We start from the raw sequence: 18,642 nt of genomic DNA, 5'->3' as shown, positions 1-18,642 counted from the left end.
AGCTGAGGCCCCTTTGGGAATGGAGCCCTTTTCAGTCTTTGTATTTCCCATCTGCAAGAAAGCTTCTTCTTCTAACATGTTACATAATCGCCATAATAAACCAGAAGACACTTTGATATCTTTGATCCTCGATCTGCTTTACACGGAGAGAAAGGGGAATTTTCATTAGTCAGGTTTATATATAACTATATTTCGGAGTATAGCACATTTGATTTGCTTTATCTGTCTTGAAGAAAATAAAAAATTAAAATATTAACAATTGTTTGGATTGACAAAGTTCTGTCTGGAGAAAGTATCACCTATTAACCATGTGCGATTTCTTTTATGTTTTAATTGTCCTGATAATCCTGCTCATAATGGGTGTTGCTATGTATCATTTGAACAATGTTACTTAAAGTGAAATGGAGTTGCAAGTTCTTTGAAGCCAACCTAAGGAATAAGAAACATTTGTAATTATTGTAATAAACTTTTAAATACAAAATGTATATATGCAATCTCTCTGTATTTATGAAATCACTAAGAAACTCTCACTTTGGACAAAGTTTACAGTCGAAATTTTAATGATAACATTTATTTAAAGAGAGGGTTTATGGAATATTTTTCTCAAAGTGTTCCCTCAATTCAAACACTGCCGCCCGCTGTGTTGACACTGAAAAATGCCGACGCCACCAGCAACTTGGACTCGGATTTCTGCTTTGCCGTTGGCAGACACATGTGCTTCCACGCACGTCCAACATTTTATGACAATCATTTGAGTTAATTGCCAACAGCACAAGTCCGCGGCAGAGACGACCACACCGGTCACCACCAAGCTGCGTGTGGCAATAAGACTAGGTCTCCTCTCGCAACATGTTGCATCGAACGCGGCTCCTGCCCCAGCTCCAGCTCCAGCTCCATCTTCAGCCGCACCTGTGCTGGTCTCCGTCTCCGGATCCATCTCCAGACTGGACTGAGCTGAGCTGGGCAGTAAAAGGCATTAGCGTCCGTGTCTGTCACCTTCGTCATGGTCACGCTAATCGTGGTAATCGACTGCGCCAATAAACTGACAGGTTTATGGAGACGCAGATGCGGAAGCCCCTTTGCGCAGACGCACCTGATTTAAAAGCAATTAAAATGCGAATTGATGTCGCGATTGATTTCGTTTCAAGATCAGCCAGTCTCAGCCATTGCAAGTCGAATTCTTCAACAGGATCTTAGATGGATCCACTTTCACTAGATCGCTAATTGTGCTAGCACATGCAGACTCTAGGAAATTAATTAAGAAATGAGGTTCTAAAAGTTGTATCTGATCAATTAATATATAATTATTTTAAGTATTGGTAAGCTTCCATTATTATTTCATAAAGTTGCCTTATTTTAACTCCACCTTTTTTGCCATTTCCAGAATTTGACCCACTAAGGTCAATCAGGATGACTCTGATATGTTGCTGCCGGATCAGACATACGCCGACTATGATGTGGGCCACTCCCAGCTGCTGAGCTACCGCAAGAGCCGGAGTCGCAGTCTTAAGACCCAACTCCAACGATCCAAGAGCTCGGATGCCAGTAGCAGCAGCTACGAGCGAACAGCAGACTTCTTTGAGAATATACCCGACTTTCTTGGTGATTCCATACCAGCCTTCTTGTTCAGCCACCAGGAACAGGAGGATGTCCAGCCCAAGGAGCGGGTGTTCCAAAAGGAAGGAAAGCAGGAGGAGCAGGAACAAGTGGAGCACGACGACAGTGAGAGCACCAGTCGGAGCGAGAATTGTGAGGACACCGAAGTATTGCGATTGTGCGAGGATTTTCTATGTCGCCATCGCATGCGTCCCGACTTCTTTTGTCAGTATCACAAGGCTGTCAGGTGAGAGAGTCCTATTATTCAGTTAAAATTATGTTGGTTTCAAGCTTACCAAAGCTACAGATCCTCGGGGGCAGCTCTGCTCTAATTTATCATGCATGTTTAATTGAAAGTATAGATTTCACTACAACATTGTGTATAAAGTTCTGTTACTTTGTATCTATCGAATATGTATCTTTTTTTGCCTTCTCAGTTCAAGTACATCTTCACCACATCAAAGGAAACCTTCGCCCGCTGTTGTCGACTCCACACCCGCGTCCGGAGCAGCCGAAGTGGAGGTGAAGCCATCTAAGGAGCACAAGGCCAAAGGAATAAGTGCTGTGGTTCAGAGATTTACCAAGTTCTCGGCCATTTACACGCTGCCGGTGCCCAAGCGGAAGAAGACTTGCCACAAAACCACAGGAAACATAACTGGTAAGTGCACAAAGTAGAAAATATTTGAAATCTAAAATCTAAAATATGATATTTTAATATGATACTTTTTAATTAACTAACTAATCATAACTAAGCCAAAAATGCAACTTCTGACTAAAATTATCAAACCCCCAAATGGGTATTGAAATTTAAATATTTACAGCCATTTTTTATACCAATTTTTGCGACAAACCAAAGGGTAAAAATCTCATAACTAAGCCAAAAATGCATTAAATTCAATTCGGAAACCTGTCCTATGTTAGTTGTTATTAGGCTAATCAATCTGCATACTCAATTTAAAATGTTAAAATTTAGCCAATTTTTGAACATTTTAATGATGTAACCCCTTATCATTTTTTCAAAAATTGAAAAATTTCTAAAAATTTTATTTTCAACCGGACATGGCCTAATCGATTCAGCTGTTAATGCTAATCAAGAATATATATGATTTATAGGCTCGGAAATGACTCCTTCACATAATTTTAAGCTTCCGACTGAAATTATAATACCCTCAAATTGGTATTTAAATTTAAATATTTAAAACAATTTTATATGACAAATCGAAGGGTAAAAATCTCATAACTAAGCCAAAAATGCATTAATTTTAATTCGGAAAGCTTTCCAATGATAATTTTTAGTGGGTTTATAAATCTGCATACTCCTTATCTGCACTGCAAACTTCTGACTAAAATTATCATACCCCCAAATGGGTATTAAAATATAAATATTTACAACCATTTTTTATACCAATTTTTGCGATTAACCAAAGAGTAAAAATCTCATAACTAAGCCAAAAATGCATTAATTTTAATTCGGATAGCTTTCCAATGATAATTTTTAGTGGGTTTATAAATCTGCATACTACTTTTTTGCGCTGCAAACTTCTGACTAAAATTATCAAACCCCCAAATGGGTATTAAAATTTAAATATTTACAACCATTTTTTATACCAATTTTTGCGATTAACCAAAGAGTAAAAATCTCATAACTAAGCCAAAAATGCATTGAATTTAATTCGGAAAGCTTTCTAATGAAATTTTTTAATGGGTTTATAAATCTGCATACTACTTTTTTGCGCTGCAAACTTCTGACTAAAATTATCAAACCCCCAAATAGGTATTAAAATTTAAATATTTACAACCATTTTTTATACCAATTTTTGCGATAAACCAAAGAGTAAAAATCTCATAACTAAGCCAAAAATGCATTGAATTTAATTCGGAAAGCTTTCTAATGAAATTTTTTAATGGGTTTATAAATCTGCATACTACTTTTTTGCGCTGCAAACTTCTGACTAAAATTATCAAACCCCCAAATGGGTATTAAAATTTAAATATTTACAACCATTTTTTATACCAATTTTTGCGATAAACCAAAGAGTAAAAATCTCATAACTAAGCCAAAAATGCATTAAATTCAATTCGGAAACCTGTCCTGTGTTAGTTTTTATTAGGCTAATCAATCTGCATACTCAATTTAAAATGTTAAAATTTAGCCAATTTTTGAACATTTTAATGATGTAACCGCTTATCATTTTTTCAAAAATTGAAAAATTTCTAAAAATTTTATTTTCAACCGGACATGGCCTAATCGATTCAGCTGTTAATGCTGATCAAGAATATATATGATTTATAGGCTCGGAAATTACTCCTTCACATCATTTTAAGCTTCCGACTGAAATTATAATACCCTCAAATTGGTATTTAAATTTAAATATTTAAAACAATTTTATATGACAAATCGAAGGGTAAAAATCTCATAACTAAGCCAAAAATGCATTGAATTTAATTCGGAAAGCTTTCTAATGAAATTTTTTAATGGGTTTATAAATCTGCATACTACTTTTTTGCGCTGCAAACTTCTGACTAAAATTATCAAACCCCCAAATAGGTATTAAAATTTAAATATTTACAACCATTTTTTATACCAATTTTTGCGATAAACCAAAGAGTAAAAATCTCATAACTAAGCCAAAAATGCATTAATTTTAATTCGGATAGCTTTCCAATGATAATTTTTAGTGGGTTTATAAATCTGCATACTACTTTTTTGCGCTGCAAACTTCTGACTAAAATTATCAAACCCCCAAATAGGTATTAAAATTTAAATATTTACAACCATTTTTTATACCAATTTTTGCGATAAACCAAAGAGTAAAAATCTCATAACTAAGCCAAAAATGTATTGAATTTAATTCGGAAAGCTTTCTAATGAAATTTTTTAATGGGTTTATAAATCTGCATACTACTTTTTTGCGCTGCAAACTTCTGACTAAAATTATCAAACCCCCAAATGGGTATTAAAATTTAAATATTTACAACCATTTTTTATACCAATTTTTGCGATTAACCAAAGAGTAAAAATCTCATAACTAAGCCAAAAATGCATTGAATTTAATTCGGAAAGCTTTCTAATGAAATTTTTTAATGGGTTTATAAATCTGCATACTACTTTTTTGCGCTGCAAACTTCTGACTAAAATTATCAAACCCCCAAATAGGTATTAAAATTTAAATATTTACAACCATTTTTTATACCAATTTTTGCGATAAACCAAAGAGTAAAAATCTCATAACTAAGCCAAAAATGCATTGAATTTAATTCGGAAAGCTTTCTAATGAAATTTTTTAATGGGTTTATAAATCTGCATACTACTTTTTTGCGCTGCAAACTTCTGACTAAAATTATCAAACCCCCAAATGGGTATTAAAATTTAAATATTTACAACCATTTTTTATACCAATTTTTGCGATAAACCAAAGAGTAAAAATCTCATAACTAAGCCAAAAATGCATTAAATTCAATTCGGAAACCTGTCCTGTGTTAGTTTTTATTAGGCTAATCAATCTGCATACTCAATTTAAAATGTTAAAATTTAGCCAATTTTTGAACATTTTAATGATGTAACCGCTTATCATTTTTTCAAAAATTGAAAAATTTCTAAAAATTTTATTTTCAACCGGACATGGCCTAATCGATTCAGCTGTTAATGCTGATCAAGAATATATATGATTTATAGGCTCGGAAATTACTCCTTCACATCATTTTAAGCTTCCGACTGAAATTATAATACCCTCAAATTGGTATTTAAATTTAAATATTTAAAACAATTTTATATGACAAATCGAAGGGTAAAAATCTCATAACTAAGCCAAAAATGCATTGAATTTAATTCGGAAAGCTTTCTAATGAAATTTTTTAATGGGTTTATAAATCTGCATACTACTTTTTTGCGCTGCAAACTTCTGACTAAAATTATCAAACCCCCAAATAGGTATTAAAATTTAAATATTTACAACCATTTTTTATACCAATTTTTGCGATAAACCAAAGAGTAAAAATCTCATAACTAAGCCAAAAATGCATTAATTTTAATTCGGATAGCTTTCCAATGATAATTTTTAGTGGGTTTATAAATCTGCATACTACTTTTTTGCGCTGCAAACTTCTGACTAAAATTATCAAACCCCCAAATAGGTATTAAAATTTAAATATTTACAACCATTTTTTATACCAATTTTTGCGATAAACCAAAGAGTAAAAATCTCATAACTAAGCCAAAAATGCATTGAATTTAATTCGGAAAGCTTTCTAATGAAATTTTTTAATGGGTTTATAAATCTGCATACTACTTTTTTGCGCTGCAAACTTCTGACTAAAATTATCAAACCCCCAAATAGGTATTAAAATTTAAATATTTACAACCATTTTTTATACCAATTTTTGCGATAAACCAAAGAGTAAAAATCTCATAACTAAGCCAAAAATGCATTAATTTTAATTCGGATAGCTTTCCAATGATAATTTTTAGTGGGTTTATAAATCTGCATACTACTTTTTTGCGCTGCAAACTTCTGACTAAAATTATCAAACCCCCAAATAGGTATTAAAATTTAAATATTTACAACCATTTTTTATACCAATTTTTGCGATAAACCAAAGAGTAAAAATCTCATAACTAAGCCAAAAATGTATTGAATTTAATTCGGAAAGCTTTCTAATGACATTTTTTAATGGGTTTATAAATCTGCATACTACTTTTTTGCGCTGCAAACTTCTGACTAAAATTATCAAACCCCCAAATAGGTATTAAAATTTAAATATTTACAACCATTTTTTATACCAATTTTTGCGATTAACCAAAGAGTAAAAATCTCATAACTAAGCCAAAAATGCATTGAATTTAATTCGGAAAGCTTTCTAATGAAATTTTTTAATGGGTTTATAAATCTGCATACTACTTTTTTGCGCTGCAAACTTCTGACTAAAATTATCAAACCCCCAAATAGGTATTAAAATTTAAATATTTACAACCATTTTTTATACCAATTTTTGCGATAAACCAAAGAGTAAAAATCTCATAACTAAGCCAAAAATGCATTGAATTTAATTCGGAAAGCTTTCTAATGAAATTTTTTAATGGGTTTATAAATCTGCATACTACTTTTTTGCGCTGCAAACTTCTGACTAAAATTATCAAACCCCCAAATGGGTATTAAAATTTAAATATTTACAACCATTTTTTATACCAATTTTTGCGATAAACCAAAGAGTAAAAATCTCATAACTAAGCCAAAAATGCATTAAATTCAATTCGGAAACCTGTCCTGTGTTAGTTTTTATTAGGCTAATCAATCTGCATACTCAATTTAAAATGTTAAAATTTAGCCAATTTTTGAACATTTTAATGATGTAACCGCTTATCATTTTTTCAAAAATTGAAAAATTTCTAAAAATTTTATTTTCAACCGGACATGGCCTAATCGATTCAGCTGTTAATGCTGATCAAGAATATATATGATTTATAGGCTCGGAAATTACTCCTTCACATCATTTTAAGCTTCCGACTGAAATTATAATACCCTCAAATTGGTATTTAAATTTAAATATTTAAAACAATTTTATATGACAAATCGAAGGGTAAAAATCTCATAACTAAGCCAAAAATGCATTGAATTTAATTCGGAAAGCTTTCTAATGAAATTTTTTAATGGGTTTATAAATCTGCATACTACTTTTTTGCGCTGCAAACTTCTGACTAAAATTATCAAACCCCCAAATAGGTATTAAAATTTAAATATTTACAACCATTTTTTATACCAATTTTTGCGATAAACCAAAGAGTAAAAATCTCATAACTAAGCCAAAAATGCATTAATTTTAATTCGGATAGCTTTCCAATGATAATTTTTAGTGGGTTTATAAATCTGCATACTACTTTTTTGCGCTGCAAACTTCTGACTAAAATTATCAAACCCCCAAATAGGTATTAAAATTTAAATATTTACAACCATTTTTTATACCAATTTTTGCGATAAACCAAAGAGTAAAAATCTCATAACTAAGCCAAAAATGCATTGAATTTAATTCGGAAAGCTTTCTAATGAAATTTTTTAATGGGTTTATAAATCTGCATACTACTTTTTTGCGCTGCAAACTTCTGACTAAAATTATCAAACCCCCAAATAGGTATTAAAATTTAAATATTTACAACCATTTTTTATACCAATTTTTGCGATAAACCAAAGAGTAAAAATCTCATAACTAAGCCAAAAATGCATTAATTTTAATTCGGATAGCTTTCCAATGATAATTTTTAGTGGGTTTATAAATCTGCATACTACTTTTTTGCGCTGCAAACTTCTGACTAAAATTATCAAACCCCCAAATGGGTATTAAAATTTAAATATTTACAACCATTTTTTATACCAATTTTTGCGATAAACCAAAGAGTAAAAATCTCATAACTAAGCCAAAAATGCATTAATTTTAATTCGGATAGCTTTCCAATGATAATTTTTAGTGGGTTTATAAATCTGCATACTACTTTTTTGCGCTGCAAACTTCTGACTAAAATTATCAAACCCTCAAATAGGTATTAAAATTTAAATATTTACAACCATTTTTTATACCAATTTTTGCGATAAACCAAAGAGTAAAAATCTCATAACTAAGCCAAAAATGCATTGAATTCAATTCGGAAAGCTTTCTAATGAAATTTTTTAATGGGTTTATAAATCTGCATACTACTTTTTTGCGCTGCAAACTTCTGACTAAAATTATCAAACCCCCAAATAGGTATTAAAATTTAAATATTTACAACCATTTTTTATACCAATTTTTGCGATAAACCAAAGAGTAAAAATCTCATAACTAAGCCAAAAATGCATTGAATTTAATTCGGAAAGCTTTCTAATGAAATTTTTTAATGGGTTTATAAATCTGCATACTACTTTTTTGCGCTGCAAACTTCTGACTAAAATTATCAAACCCCCAAATAGGTATTAAAATTTAAATATTTACAACCATTTTTTATACCAATTTTTGCGATAAACCAAAGAGTAAAAATCTCATAACTAAGCCAAAAATGCATTGAATTTAATTCGGAAAGCTTTCTAATGAAATTTTTTAATGGGTTTATAAATTTGCATACTACTTTTTTGCGCTGCAAACTTCTGACTAAAATTATCAAACCCCCAAATGGGTATTAAAATTTAAATATTTACAACCATTTTTTATACCAATTTTTGCGACAAACCAAAGGGTAAAAATCTCACAACTAAGCCAAAAATGCATTAAATTCAATTCGGAAAGCTTTCTAATGAAATTTTTTAATGGGTTTATAAATCTGCATACAACTTTTTTGCGCTGCAAATTTCTGACTAAAATTATCAAACCCCCAAATGGGTATTAAAATTTAAATATTTACAACCATTTTTTATACCAATTTTTGCGACAAACCAAAGGGTAAAAATCTCACAACTAAGCCAAAAATGCATTAAATTCAATTCGGAAACCTGTCCTATGTTAGTTTTTATTAGGCTAATCAATCTGCATACTCAATTTAAAATGTTAAAATTTAGCCAATTTTTGAACATTTTAATGATGTAACCCCTTATCATTTTTTCAAAAATTGAAAAATTTCTAAAAATTTTATTTTCAACCGGACATGGCCTAAACGATTCAGCTGTTAATGCTGATCAAGAATATATATGATTTATAGGCTCGGAAATTACTCCTTCACATCATTTTAAGCTTCCGACTGAAATTATAATACCCTCAAATTGGTATTTAAATTTAAATATTTAAAACAATTTTATATGACAAATCGAAGGGTAAAAATCTCATAACTAAGCCAAAAATGCATTGAATTTAATTCGGAAAGCTTTCTAATGAAATTTTTTAATGGGTTTATAAATCTGCATACTACTTTTTTGCGCTGCAAACTTCTGACTAAAATTATCAAACCCCCAAATAGGTATTAAAATTTAAATATTTACAACCATTTTTTATACCAATTTTTGCGATAAACCAAAGAGTAAAAATCTCATAACTAAGCCAAAAATGCATTAATTTTAATTCGGATAGCTTTCCAATGATAATTTTTAGTGGGTTTATAAATCTGCATACTACTTTTTTGCGCTGCAAACTTCTGACTAAAATTATCAAACCCCCAAATAGGTATTAAAATTTAAATATTTACAACCATTTTTTATACCAATTTTTGCGATAAACCAAAGAGTAAAAATCTCATAACTAAGCCAAAAATGCATTGAATTTAATTCGGAAAGCTTTCTAATGAAATTTTTTAATGGGTTTATAAATCTGCATACTACTTTTTTGCGCTGCAAACTTCTGACTAAAATTATCAAACCCCCAAATAGGTATTAAAATTTAAATATTTACAACCATTTTTTATACCAATTTTTGCGATAAACCAAAGAGTAAAAATCTCATAACTAAGCCAAAAATGCATTGAATTCAATTCGGAAAGCTTTCTAATGAAATTTTTTAATGGGTTTATAAATCTGCATACTACTTTTTTGCGCTGCAAACTTCTGACTAAAATTATCAAACCCCCAAATGGGTATTAAAATTTAAATATTTACAACCATTTTTTATACCAATTTTTGCGACAAACCAAAGGGTAAAAATCTCACAACTAAGCCAAAAATGCATTGAATTTAATTCGGAAAGCTTTCTAATGAAATTTTTTAATGGGTTTATAAATCTGCATACTACTTTTTTGCGCTGCAAACTTCTGACTAAAATTATCAAACCCCCAAATGGGTATTAAAATTTAAATATTTACAACCATTTTTTATACCAATTTTTGCGACAAACCAAAGGGTAAAAATCTCACAACTAAGCCAAAAATGCATTGAATTTAATTCGGAAAGCTTTCTAATGAAATTTTTTAATGGGTTTATAAATCTGCATACTACTTTTTTGCGCTGCAAACTTCTGACTAAAATTATCATACCCCCAAATGGGTATTAAAATATAAATAATTACAACCATTTTTTATACCAATTTTTGCGATTAACCAAAGAGTAAAAATCTCATAACTAAGCCAAAAATGCATTGAATTTAATTCGGAAAGCTTTCTAATGAAATTTTTTAATGGGTTTATAAATCTGCATACTACTTTTTTGCGCTGCAAACTTCTGACTAAAATTATCAAACCCCCAAATAGGTATTAAAATTTAAATATTTACAACCATTTTTTATACCAATTTTTGCGATAAACCAAAGAGTAAAAATCTCATAACTAAGCCAAAAATGCATTGAATTTAATTCGGAAAGCTTTCTAATGAAATTTTTTAATGGGTTTATAAATTTGCATACTACTTTTTTGCGCTGCAAACTTCTGACTAAAATTATCAAACCCCCAAATGGGTATTAAAATTTAAATATTTACAACCATTTTTTATACCAATTTTTGCGACAAACCAAAGGGTAAAAATCTCACAACTAAGCCAAAAATGCATTAAATTCAATTCGGAAAGCTTTCTAATGAAATTTTTTAATGGGTTTATAAATCTGCATACAACTTTTTTGCGCTGCAAATTTCTGACTAAAATTATCAAACCCCCAAATGGGTATTAAAATTTAAATATTTACAACCATTTTTTATACCAATTTTTGCGACAAACCAAAGGGTAAAAATCTCACAACTAAGCCAAAAATTCATTAAATTCAATTCGGAAACCTGTCCTATGTTAGTTTTTATTAGGCTAATCAATCTGCATACTCAATTTAAAATGTTAAAATTTAGCCAATTTTTGAACATTTTAATGATGTAACCCCTTATCATTTTTTTAAAAATTGAAAAATTTCTAAAAATTTTATTTTCAACCGGACATGGCCTAAACGATTCAGCTGTTAATGCTGATCAAGAATATATATGATTTATAGGCTCGGAAATTACTCCTTCACATCATTTTAAGCTTCCGACTGAAATTATAATACCCTCAAATTGGTATTTAAATTTAAATATTTAAAACAATTTTATATGACAAATCGAAGGGTAAAAATCTCATAACTAAGCCAAAAATGCATTGAATTTAATTCGGAAAGCTTTCTAATGAAATTTTTTAATGGGTTTATAAATCTGCATACTACTTTTTTGCGCTGCAAACTTCTGACTAAAATTATCAAACCCCCAAATGGGTATTAAAATTTAAATATTTACAACCATTTTTTATACCAATTTTTGCGACAAACCAAAGGGTAAAAATCTCACAACTAAGCCAAAAATGCATTGAATTTAATTCGGAAAGCTTTCTAATGAAATTTTTTAATGGGTTTATAAATCTGCATACTACTTTTTTGCGCTGCAAACTTCTGACTAAAATTATCAAACCCCCAAATGGGTATTGAAATTTAAATATTTACAGCCATTTTTTATACCAATTTTTGCGACAAACCAAAGGGTTAAAATCTCATAACTAAGCCAAAAATGCATTAAATTCAATTCGGAAACCTGTCCTATGTTAGTTGTTATTAGGCTAATCAATCTGCATACTCAATTTAAAATGTTAAAATTTACCCAATTTTTGAACATTTTAATGATGCATTGAATTTAATTCGGAAAGCTTTCTAATGAAATTTTTAATGGGTTTATAAATCTGCATACTACTTTTTTGCGCTGCAAACTTCTGACTAAAATTATCAAACCCCCAAATAGGTATTAAAATTTAAATATTTACAACCATTTTTTATACCAATTTTTGCGATAAACCAAAGAGTACAAATCTCATAACTAAGCCAAAAATGCATTAATTTTAATTCGGATAGCTTTCCAATGAAATTTTTTAGTGGGTTTATAAATCTGCATACTACTTTTTTGCGCTGCAAACTTCTGACTAAAATTATCAAACCCCCAAATAGGTATTAAAATTTAAATATTTACAACCATTTTTTATACCAATTTTTGCGATAAACCAAAGAGTAAAAATCTCATAACTAAGCCAAAAATGCATTGAATTTAATTCGGAAAGCTTTCTAATGAAATTTTTTAATGGGTTTATAAATCTGCATACTACTTTTTTGCGCTGCAAACTTCTGACTTAAATTATCAAACCCCCAAATGGGTATTAAAATTTAAATATTTACAACCATTTTTTATACCAATTTTTGCGACAAACCAAAGGGTAAAAATCTCACAACTAAGCCAAAAATGCATTAAATTCAATTCGGAAACCTGTCCTATGTTAGTTTTTATTAGGCTAATCAATCTGCATACTCAATTTAAAATGTTAAAATTTAGCCAATTTTTGAACATTTTAATGATGTAACCGCTTATCATTTTTTCAAAAATTGAAAAATTTCTAAAAATTTTATTTTCAACCGGACATGGCCTAATCGATTCAGCTGTTAATGCTGATCAAGAATATATATGATTTATAGGCTCGGAAATTACTCCTTCACATCATTTTAAGCTTCCGACTGAAATTATAATACCCTCAAATTGGTATTTAAATTTAAATATTTAAAACAATTTTATATGACAAATCGAAGGGTAAAAATCTCATAACTAAGCCAAAAATGCATTGAATTTAATTCGGAAAGCTTTCTAATGAAATTTTTTAATGGGTTTATAAATCTGCATACTACTTTTTTGCGCTGCAAACTTCTGACTAAAATTATCAAACCCCCAAATAGGTATTAAAATTTAAATATTTACAACCATTTTTTATACCAATTTTTGCGATAAACCAAAGAGTAAAAATCTCATAACTAAGCCAAAAATGCATTAATTTTAATTCGGATAGCTTTCCAATGATAATTTTTAGTGGGTTTATAAATCTGCATACTACTTTTTTGCGCTGCAAACTTCTGACTTAAATTATCAAACCCCCAAATGGGTATTAAAATTTAAATATTTACAACCATTTTTTATACCAATTTTTGCGACAAACCAAAGGGTAAAAATCTCACAACTAAGCCAAAAATGCATTGAATTTAATTCGGAAAGCTTTCTAATGAAATTTTTTAATGGGTTTATAAATCTGCATACTACTTTTTTGCGCTGCAAACTTCTGACTAAAATTATCATACCCCCAAATGGGTATTAAAATATAAATAATTACAACCATTTTTTATACCAATTTTTGCGATTAACCAAAGAGTAAAAATCTCATAACTAAGCCAAAAATGCATTGAATTTAATTCGGAAAGCTTTCTAATGAAATTTTTTAATGGGTTTATAAATCTGCATACTACTTTTTTGCGCTGCAAACTTCTGACTAAAATTATCAAACCCCCAAATAGGTATTAAAATTTAAATATTTACAACCATTTTTTATACCAATTTTTGCGATAAACCAAAGAGTAAAAATCTCATAACTAAGCCAAAAATGCATTGAATTTAATTCGGAAAGCTTTCTAATGAAATTTTTTAATGGGTTTATAAATCTGCATACTACTTTTTTGCGCTGCAAACTTCTGACTAAAATTATCAAACCCCCAAATGGGTATTAAAATTTAAATATTTACAACCATTTTTTATACCAATTTTTGCGACAAACCAAAGGGTAAAAATCTCACAACTAAGCCAAAAATGCATTAAATTCAATTCGGAAAGCTTTCTAATGAAATTTTTTAATGGGTTTATAAATCTGCATACAACTTTTTTGCGCTGCAAATTTCTGACTAAAATTATCAAACCCCCAAATGGGTATTAAAATTTAAATATTTACAACCATTTTTTATACCAATTTTTGCGACAAACCAAAGGGTAAAAATCTCACAACTAAGCCAAAAATTCATTAAATTCAATTCGGAAACCTGTCCTATGTTAGTTTTTATTAGGCTAATCAATCTGCATACTCAATTTAAAATGTTAAAATTTAGCCAATTTTTGAACATTTTAATGATGTAACCCCTTATCATTTTTTCAAAAATTGAAAAATTTCTAAAAATTTTATTTTCAACCGGACATGGCCTAAACGATTCAGCTGTTAATGCTGATCAAGAATATATATGATTTATAGGCTCGGAAATTACTCCTTCACATCATTTTAAGCTTCCGACTGAAATTATAATACCCTCAAATTGGTATTTAAATTTAAATATTTAAAACAATTTTATATGACAAATCGAAGGGTAAAAATCTCATAACTAAGCCAAAAATGCATTGAATTTAATTCGGAAAGCTTTCTAATGAAATTTTTTAATGGGTTTATAAATCTGCATACTACTTTTTTGCGCTGCAAACTTCTGACTAAAATTATCAAACCCCCAAATGGGTATTAAAATTTAAATATTTACAACCATTTTTTATACCAATTTTTGCGACAAACCAAAGGGTAAAAATCTCACAACTAAGCCAAAAATGCATTGAATTTAATTCGGAAAGCTTTCTAATGAAATTTTTTAATGGGTTTATAAATCTGCATACTACTTTTTTGCGCTGCAAACTTCTGACTAAAATTATCAAACCCCCAAATGGGTATTGAAATTTAAATATTTACAGCCATTTTTTATACCAATTTTTGCGACAAACCAAAGGGTTAAAATCTCATAACTAAGCCAAAAATGCATTAAATTCAATTCGGAAACCTGTCCTATGTTAGTTGTTATTAGGCTAATCAATCTGCATACTCAATTTAAAATGTTAAAATTTACCCAATTTTTGAACATTTTAATGATGCATTGAATTTAATTCGGAAAGCTTTCTAATGAAATTTTTAATGGGTTTATAAATCTGCATACTACTTTTTTGCGCTGCAAACTTCTGACTAAAATTATCAAACCCCCAAATAGGTATTAAAATTTAAATATTTACAACCATTTTTTATACCAATTTTTGCGATAAACCAAAGAGTACAAATCTCATAACTAAGCCAAAAATGCATTAATTTTAATTCGGATAGCTTTCCAATGATAATTTTTAGTGGGTTTATAAATCTGCATACTACTTTTTTGCGCTGCAAGCTTCTGACTAAAATTATCAAACCCCCAAATAGGTATTAAAATTTAAATATTTACAACCATTTTTTATACCAATTTTTGCGATAAACCAAAGAGTAAAAATCTCATAACTAAGCCAAAAATGCATTGAATTTAATTCGGAAAGCTTTCTAATGAAATTTTTTAATGGGTTTATAAATCTGCATACTACTTTTTTGCGCTGCAAACTTCTGACTTAAATTATCAAACCCCCAAATGGGTATTAAAATTTAAATATTTACAACCATTTTTTATACCAATTTTTGCGACAAACCAAAGGGTAAAAATCTCACAACTAAGCCAAAAATGCATTAAATTCAATTCGGAAACCTGTCCTATGTTAGTTTTTATTAGGCTAATCAATCTGCATACTCAATTTAAAATGTTAAAATTTAGCCAATCTTTGAACATTTTAATGATGTAACCGCTTATCATTTTTTCAAAAATTGAAAAATTTCTAAAAATTTTATTTTCAACCGGACATGGCCTAATCGATTCAGCTGTTAATGCTGATCAAGAATATATATGATTTATAGGCTCGGAAATTACTCCTTCACATCATTTTAAGCTTCCGACTGAAATTATAATACCCTCAAATTGGTATTTAAATTTAAATATGTAAAACAATTTTATATGACAAATCGAAGGGTAAAAATCTCATAACTAAGCCAAAAATGCATTGAATTTAATTCGGAAAGCTTTCTAATGAAATTTTTTAATGGGTTTATAAATCTGCATACTACTTTTTTGCGCTGCAAACTTCTGACTAAAATTATCAAACCCCCAAATAGGTATTAAAATTTAAATATTTACAACCATTTTTTATACCAATTTTTGCGATAAACCAAAGAGTAAAAATCTCATAACTAAGCCAAAAATGCATTAATTTTAATTCGGATAGCTTTCCAATGATAATTTTTAGTGGGTTTATAAATCTGCATACTACTTTTTTGCGCTGCAAACTTCTGACTAAAATTATCAAACCCCCAAATGGGTATTAAAATTTAAATATTTACAACCATTTTTTATACCAATTTTTGCGACAAACCAAAGGGTAAAAATCTCACAACTAAGCCAAAAATGCATTGAATTTAATTCGGAAAGCTTTCTAATGAAATTTTTTAATGGGTTTATAAATCTGCATACTATTTTTTTGCGCTGCAAACTTCTGACTAAAATTATCAAACCCCCAAATGGGTATTAAAATTTAAATATTTACAACCATTTTTTATACCAATTTTTGCGACAAACCAAAGGGTAAAAATCTCACAACTAAGCCAAAAATGCATTAAATTCAATTCGGAAACCTGTCCTATGTTAGTTTTTATTAGGCTAATCAATCTGCATACTCAATTTAAAATGTTAAAATTTAGCCAATTTTTGAACATTTTAATGATGTAACCCCTTATCATTTTTTCAAAAATTGAAAAATTTCTAAAAATTTTATTTTCAACCGGACATGGCCTAATCGATTCAGCTGTTAATGCTGATCAAGAATATATATGATTTATAGGCTCGGAAATTACTCCTTCACATCATTTTAAGCTTCCGACTGAAATTATAATACCCTCAAATTGGTATTTAAATTTAAATATTTAAAACAATTTTATATGACAAATCGAAGGGTAAAAATCTCATAACTAAGCCAAAAATGCATTGAATTTAATTCGGAAAGCTTTCTAATGAAATTTTTTAATGGGTTTATAAATCTGCATACTACTTTTTTTTGCTGCAAACTTCTGACTAAAATTATCAAACCCCCAAATAGGTATTAAAATTTAAATATTTACAACCATTTTTTATACCAATTTTTGCGATAAACCAAAGGGTAAAAATCTCATAACTAAGCCAAAAATGCATTAATTTTAATTCGGATAGCTTTCCAATGATAATTTTTAGTGGGTTTATAAATCTGCATACTACTTTTTTGCGCTGCAAACTTCTGACTAAAATTATCAAACCCCCAAATAGGTATTAAAATTTAAATATTTACAACCATTTTTTATACCAATTTTTGCGATAAACCAAAGAGTAAAAATCTCATAACTAAGCCAAAAATGCATTGAATTTAATTCGGAAAGCTTTCTAATGAAATTTTTTAATGGGTTTATAAATCTGCATACTATTTTTTTGCGCTGCAAACTTCTGACTAAAATTATCAAACCCCCAAATGGGTATTAAAATTTAAATATTTACAACCATTTTTTATACCAATTTTTGCGACAAACCAAAGGGTAAAAATCTCACAACTAAGCCAAAAATGCATTAAATTCAATTCGGAAACCTGTCCTATGTTAGTTTTTATTAGGCTAATCAATCTGCATACTCAATTTAAAATGTTAAAATTTAGCCAATTTTTGAACATTTTAATGATGTAACCCCTTATCATTTTTTCAAAAATTTAAAAATTTCTAAAAATTTTATTTTCAACTGGACATGGCCTAATCGATTCAGCTGTTAATGCTGATCAAGAATATATATGATTTATAGGCTCGGAAATTACTCCTTCACATCATTTTAAGCTTCCGACTGAAATTATAATACCCTCAAATTGGTATTTAAATTTAAATATTTAAAACAATGTTATATGACAAATCGAAGGGTAAAAATCTCATAACTAAGCCAAAAATGCATTGAATTTAATTCGGAAAGCTTTCTAATGAAATTTTTTAATGGGTTTATAAATCTGCATACTACTTTTTTGCGCTGCAAACTTCTGACTAAAATTATCAAACCCCCAAATAGGTATTAAAATTTAAATATTTACAACCATTTTTTATACCAATTTTTGCGATAAACCAAAGAGTAAAAATCTCATAACTAAGCCAAAAATGCATTGAATTTAATTCGGAAAGCTTTCTAATGAAATTTTTTAATGGGTTTATAAATCTGCATACTACTTTTTTGCGCTGCAAACTTCTGACTAAAATTATCAAACCCCCAAATGGGTATTAAAATTTAAATATTTACAACCATTTTTTATACCAATTTTTGCGACAAACCAAAGGGTAAAAATCTCACAACTAAGCCAAAAATGCATTAAATTCAATTCGGAAACCTGTCCTATGTTAGTTTTTATTAGGCTAATCAATCTGCATACTCAATTTAAAATGTTAAAATTTAGCCAATTTTTGAACATTTTAACCCCTTATC

At 29.2% G+C, this 18,642-nt stretch overlaps 1 protein-coding gene across 2 annotated transcripts in view; it reads left to right on the top strand.

The window, feature by feature from the left end:
* The window catches only part of dachs (unconventional myosin-IXb-like dachs), a 72,522-nt gene that overhangs the window by 24,152 nt on the left and 29,728 nt on the right, over window positions 1-18,642 (top strand). The window contains exons 1-3 of one of the 2 annotated variants that reach the window (XM_086831375.1): window positions 1,232-1,319; window positions 1,385-1,843; window positions 2,034-2,254. In XM_086831375.1, the coding sequence (XP_086687501.1) occupies window positions 1,422-1,843; window positions 2,034-2,254 (643 nt within the window). In that variant the 5' untranslated portion in view covers window positions 1,232-1,319; window positions 1,385-1,421. Of the gene's footprint in view, window positions 1-1,231; window positions 1,320-1,384; window positions 1,844-2,033; window positions 2,255-18,642 lie in introns of those variants that run through there. The other variant, XM_086831373.1, reaches the window with a different exon arrangement.

The sequence above is a fragment of the Drosophila serrata genome, unplaced genomic scaffold (genome assembly GCF_035046125.1).
Source record: "Drosophila serrata isolate PLE 108 unplaced genomic scaffold, ASM3504612v1 contig_240, whole genome shotgun sequence".
Taxonomy (NCBI): Eukaryota; Metazoa; Arthropoda; class Insecta; order Diptera; family Drosophilidae; genus Drosophila; species Drosophila serrata.
The sequence above is the reverse complement of the archived record's forward strand: the minus strand, read 5'-3'. Positions and strand labels throughout refer to the sequence as shown.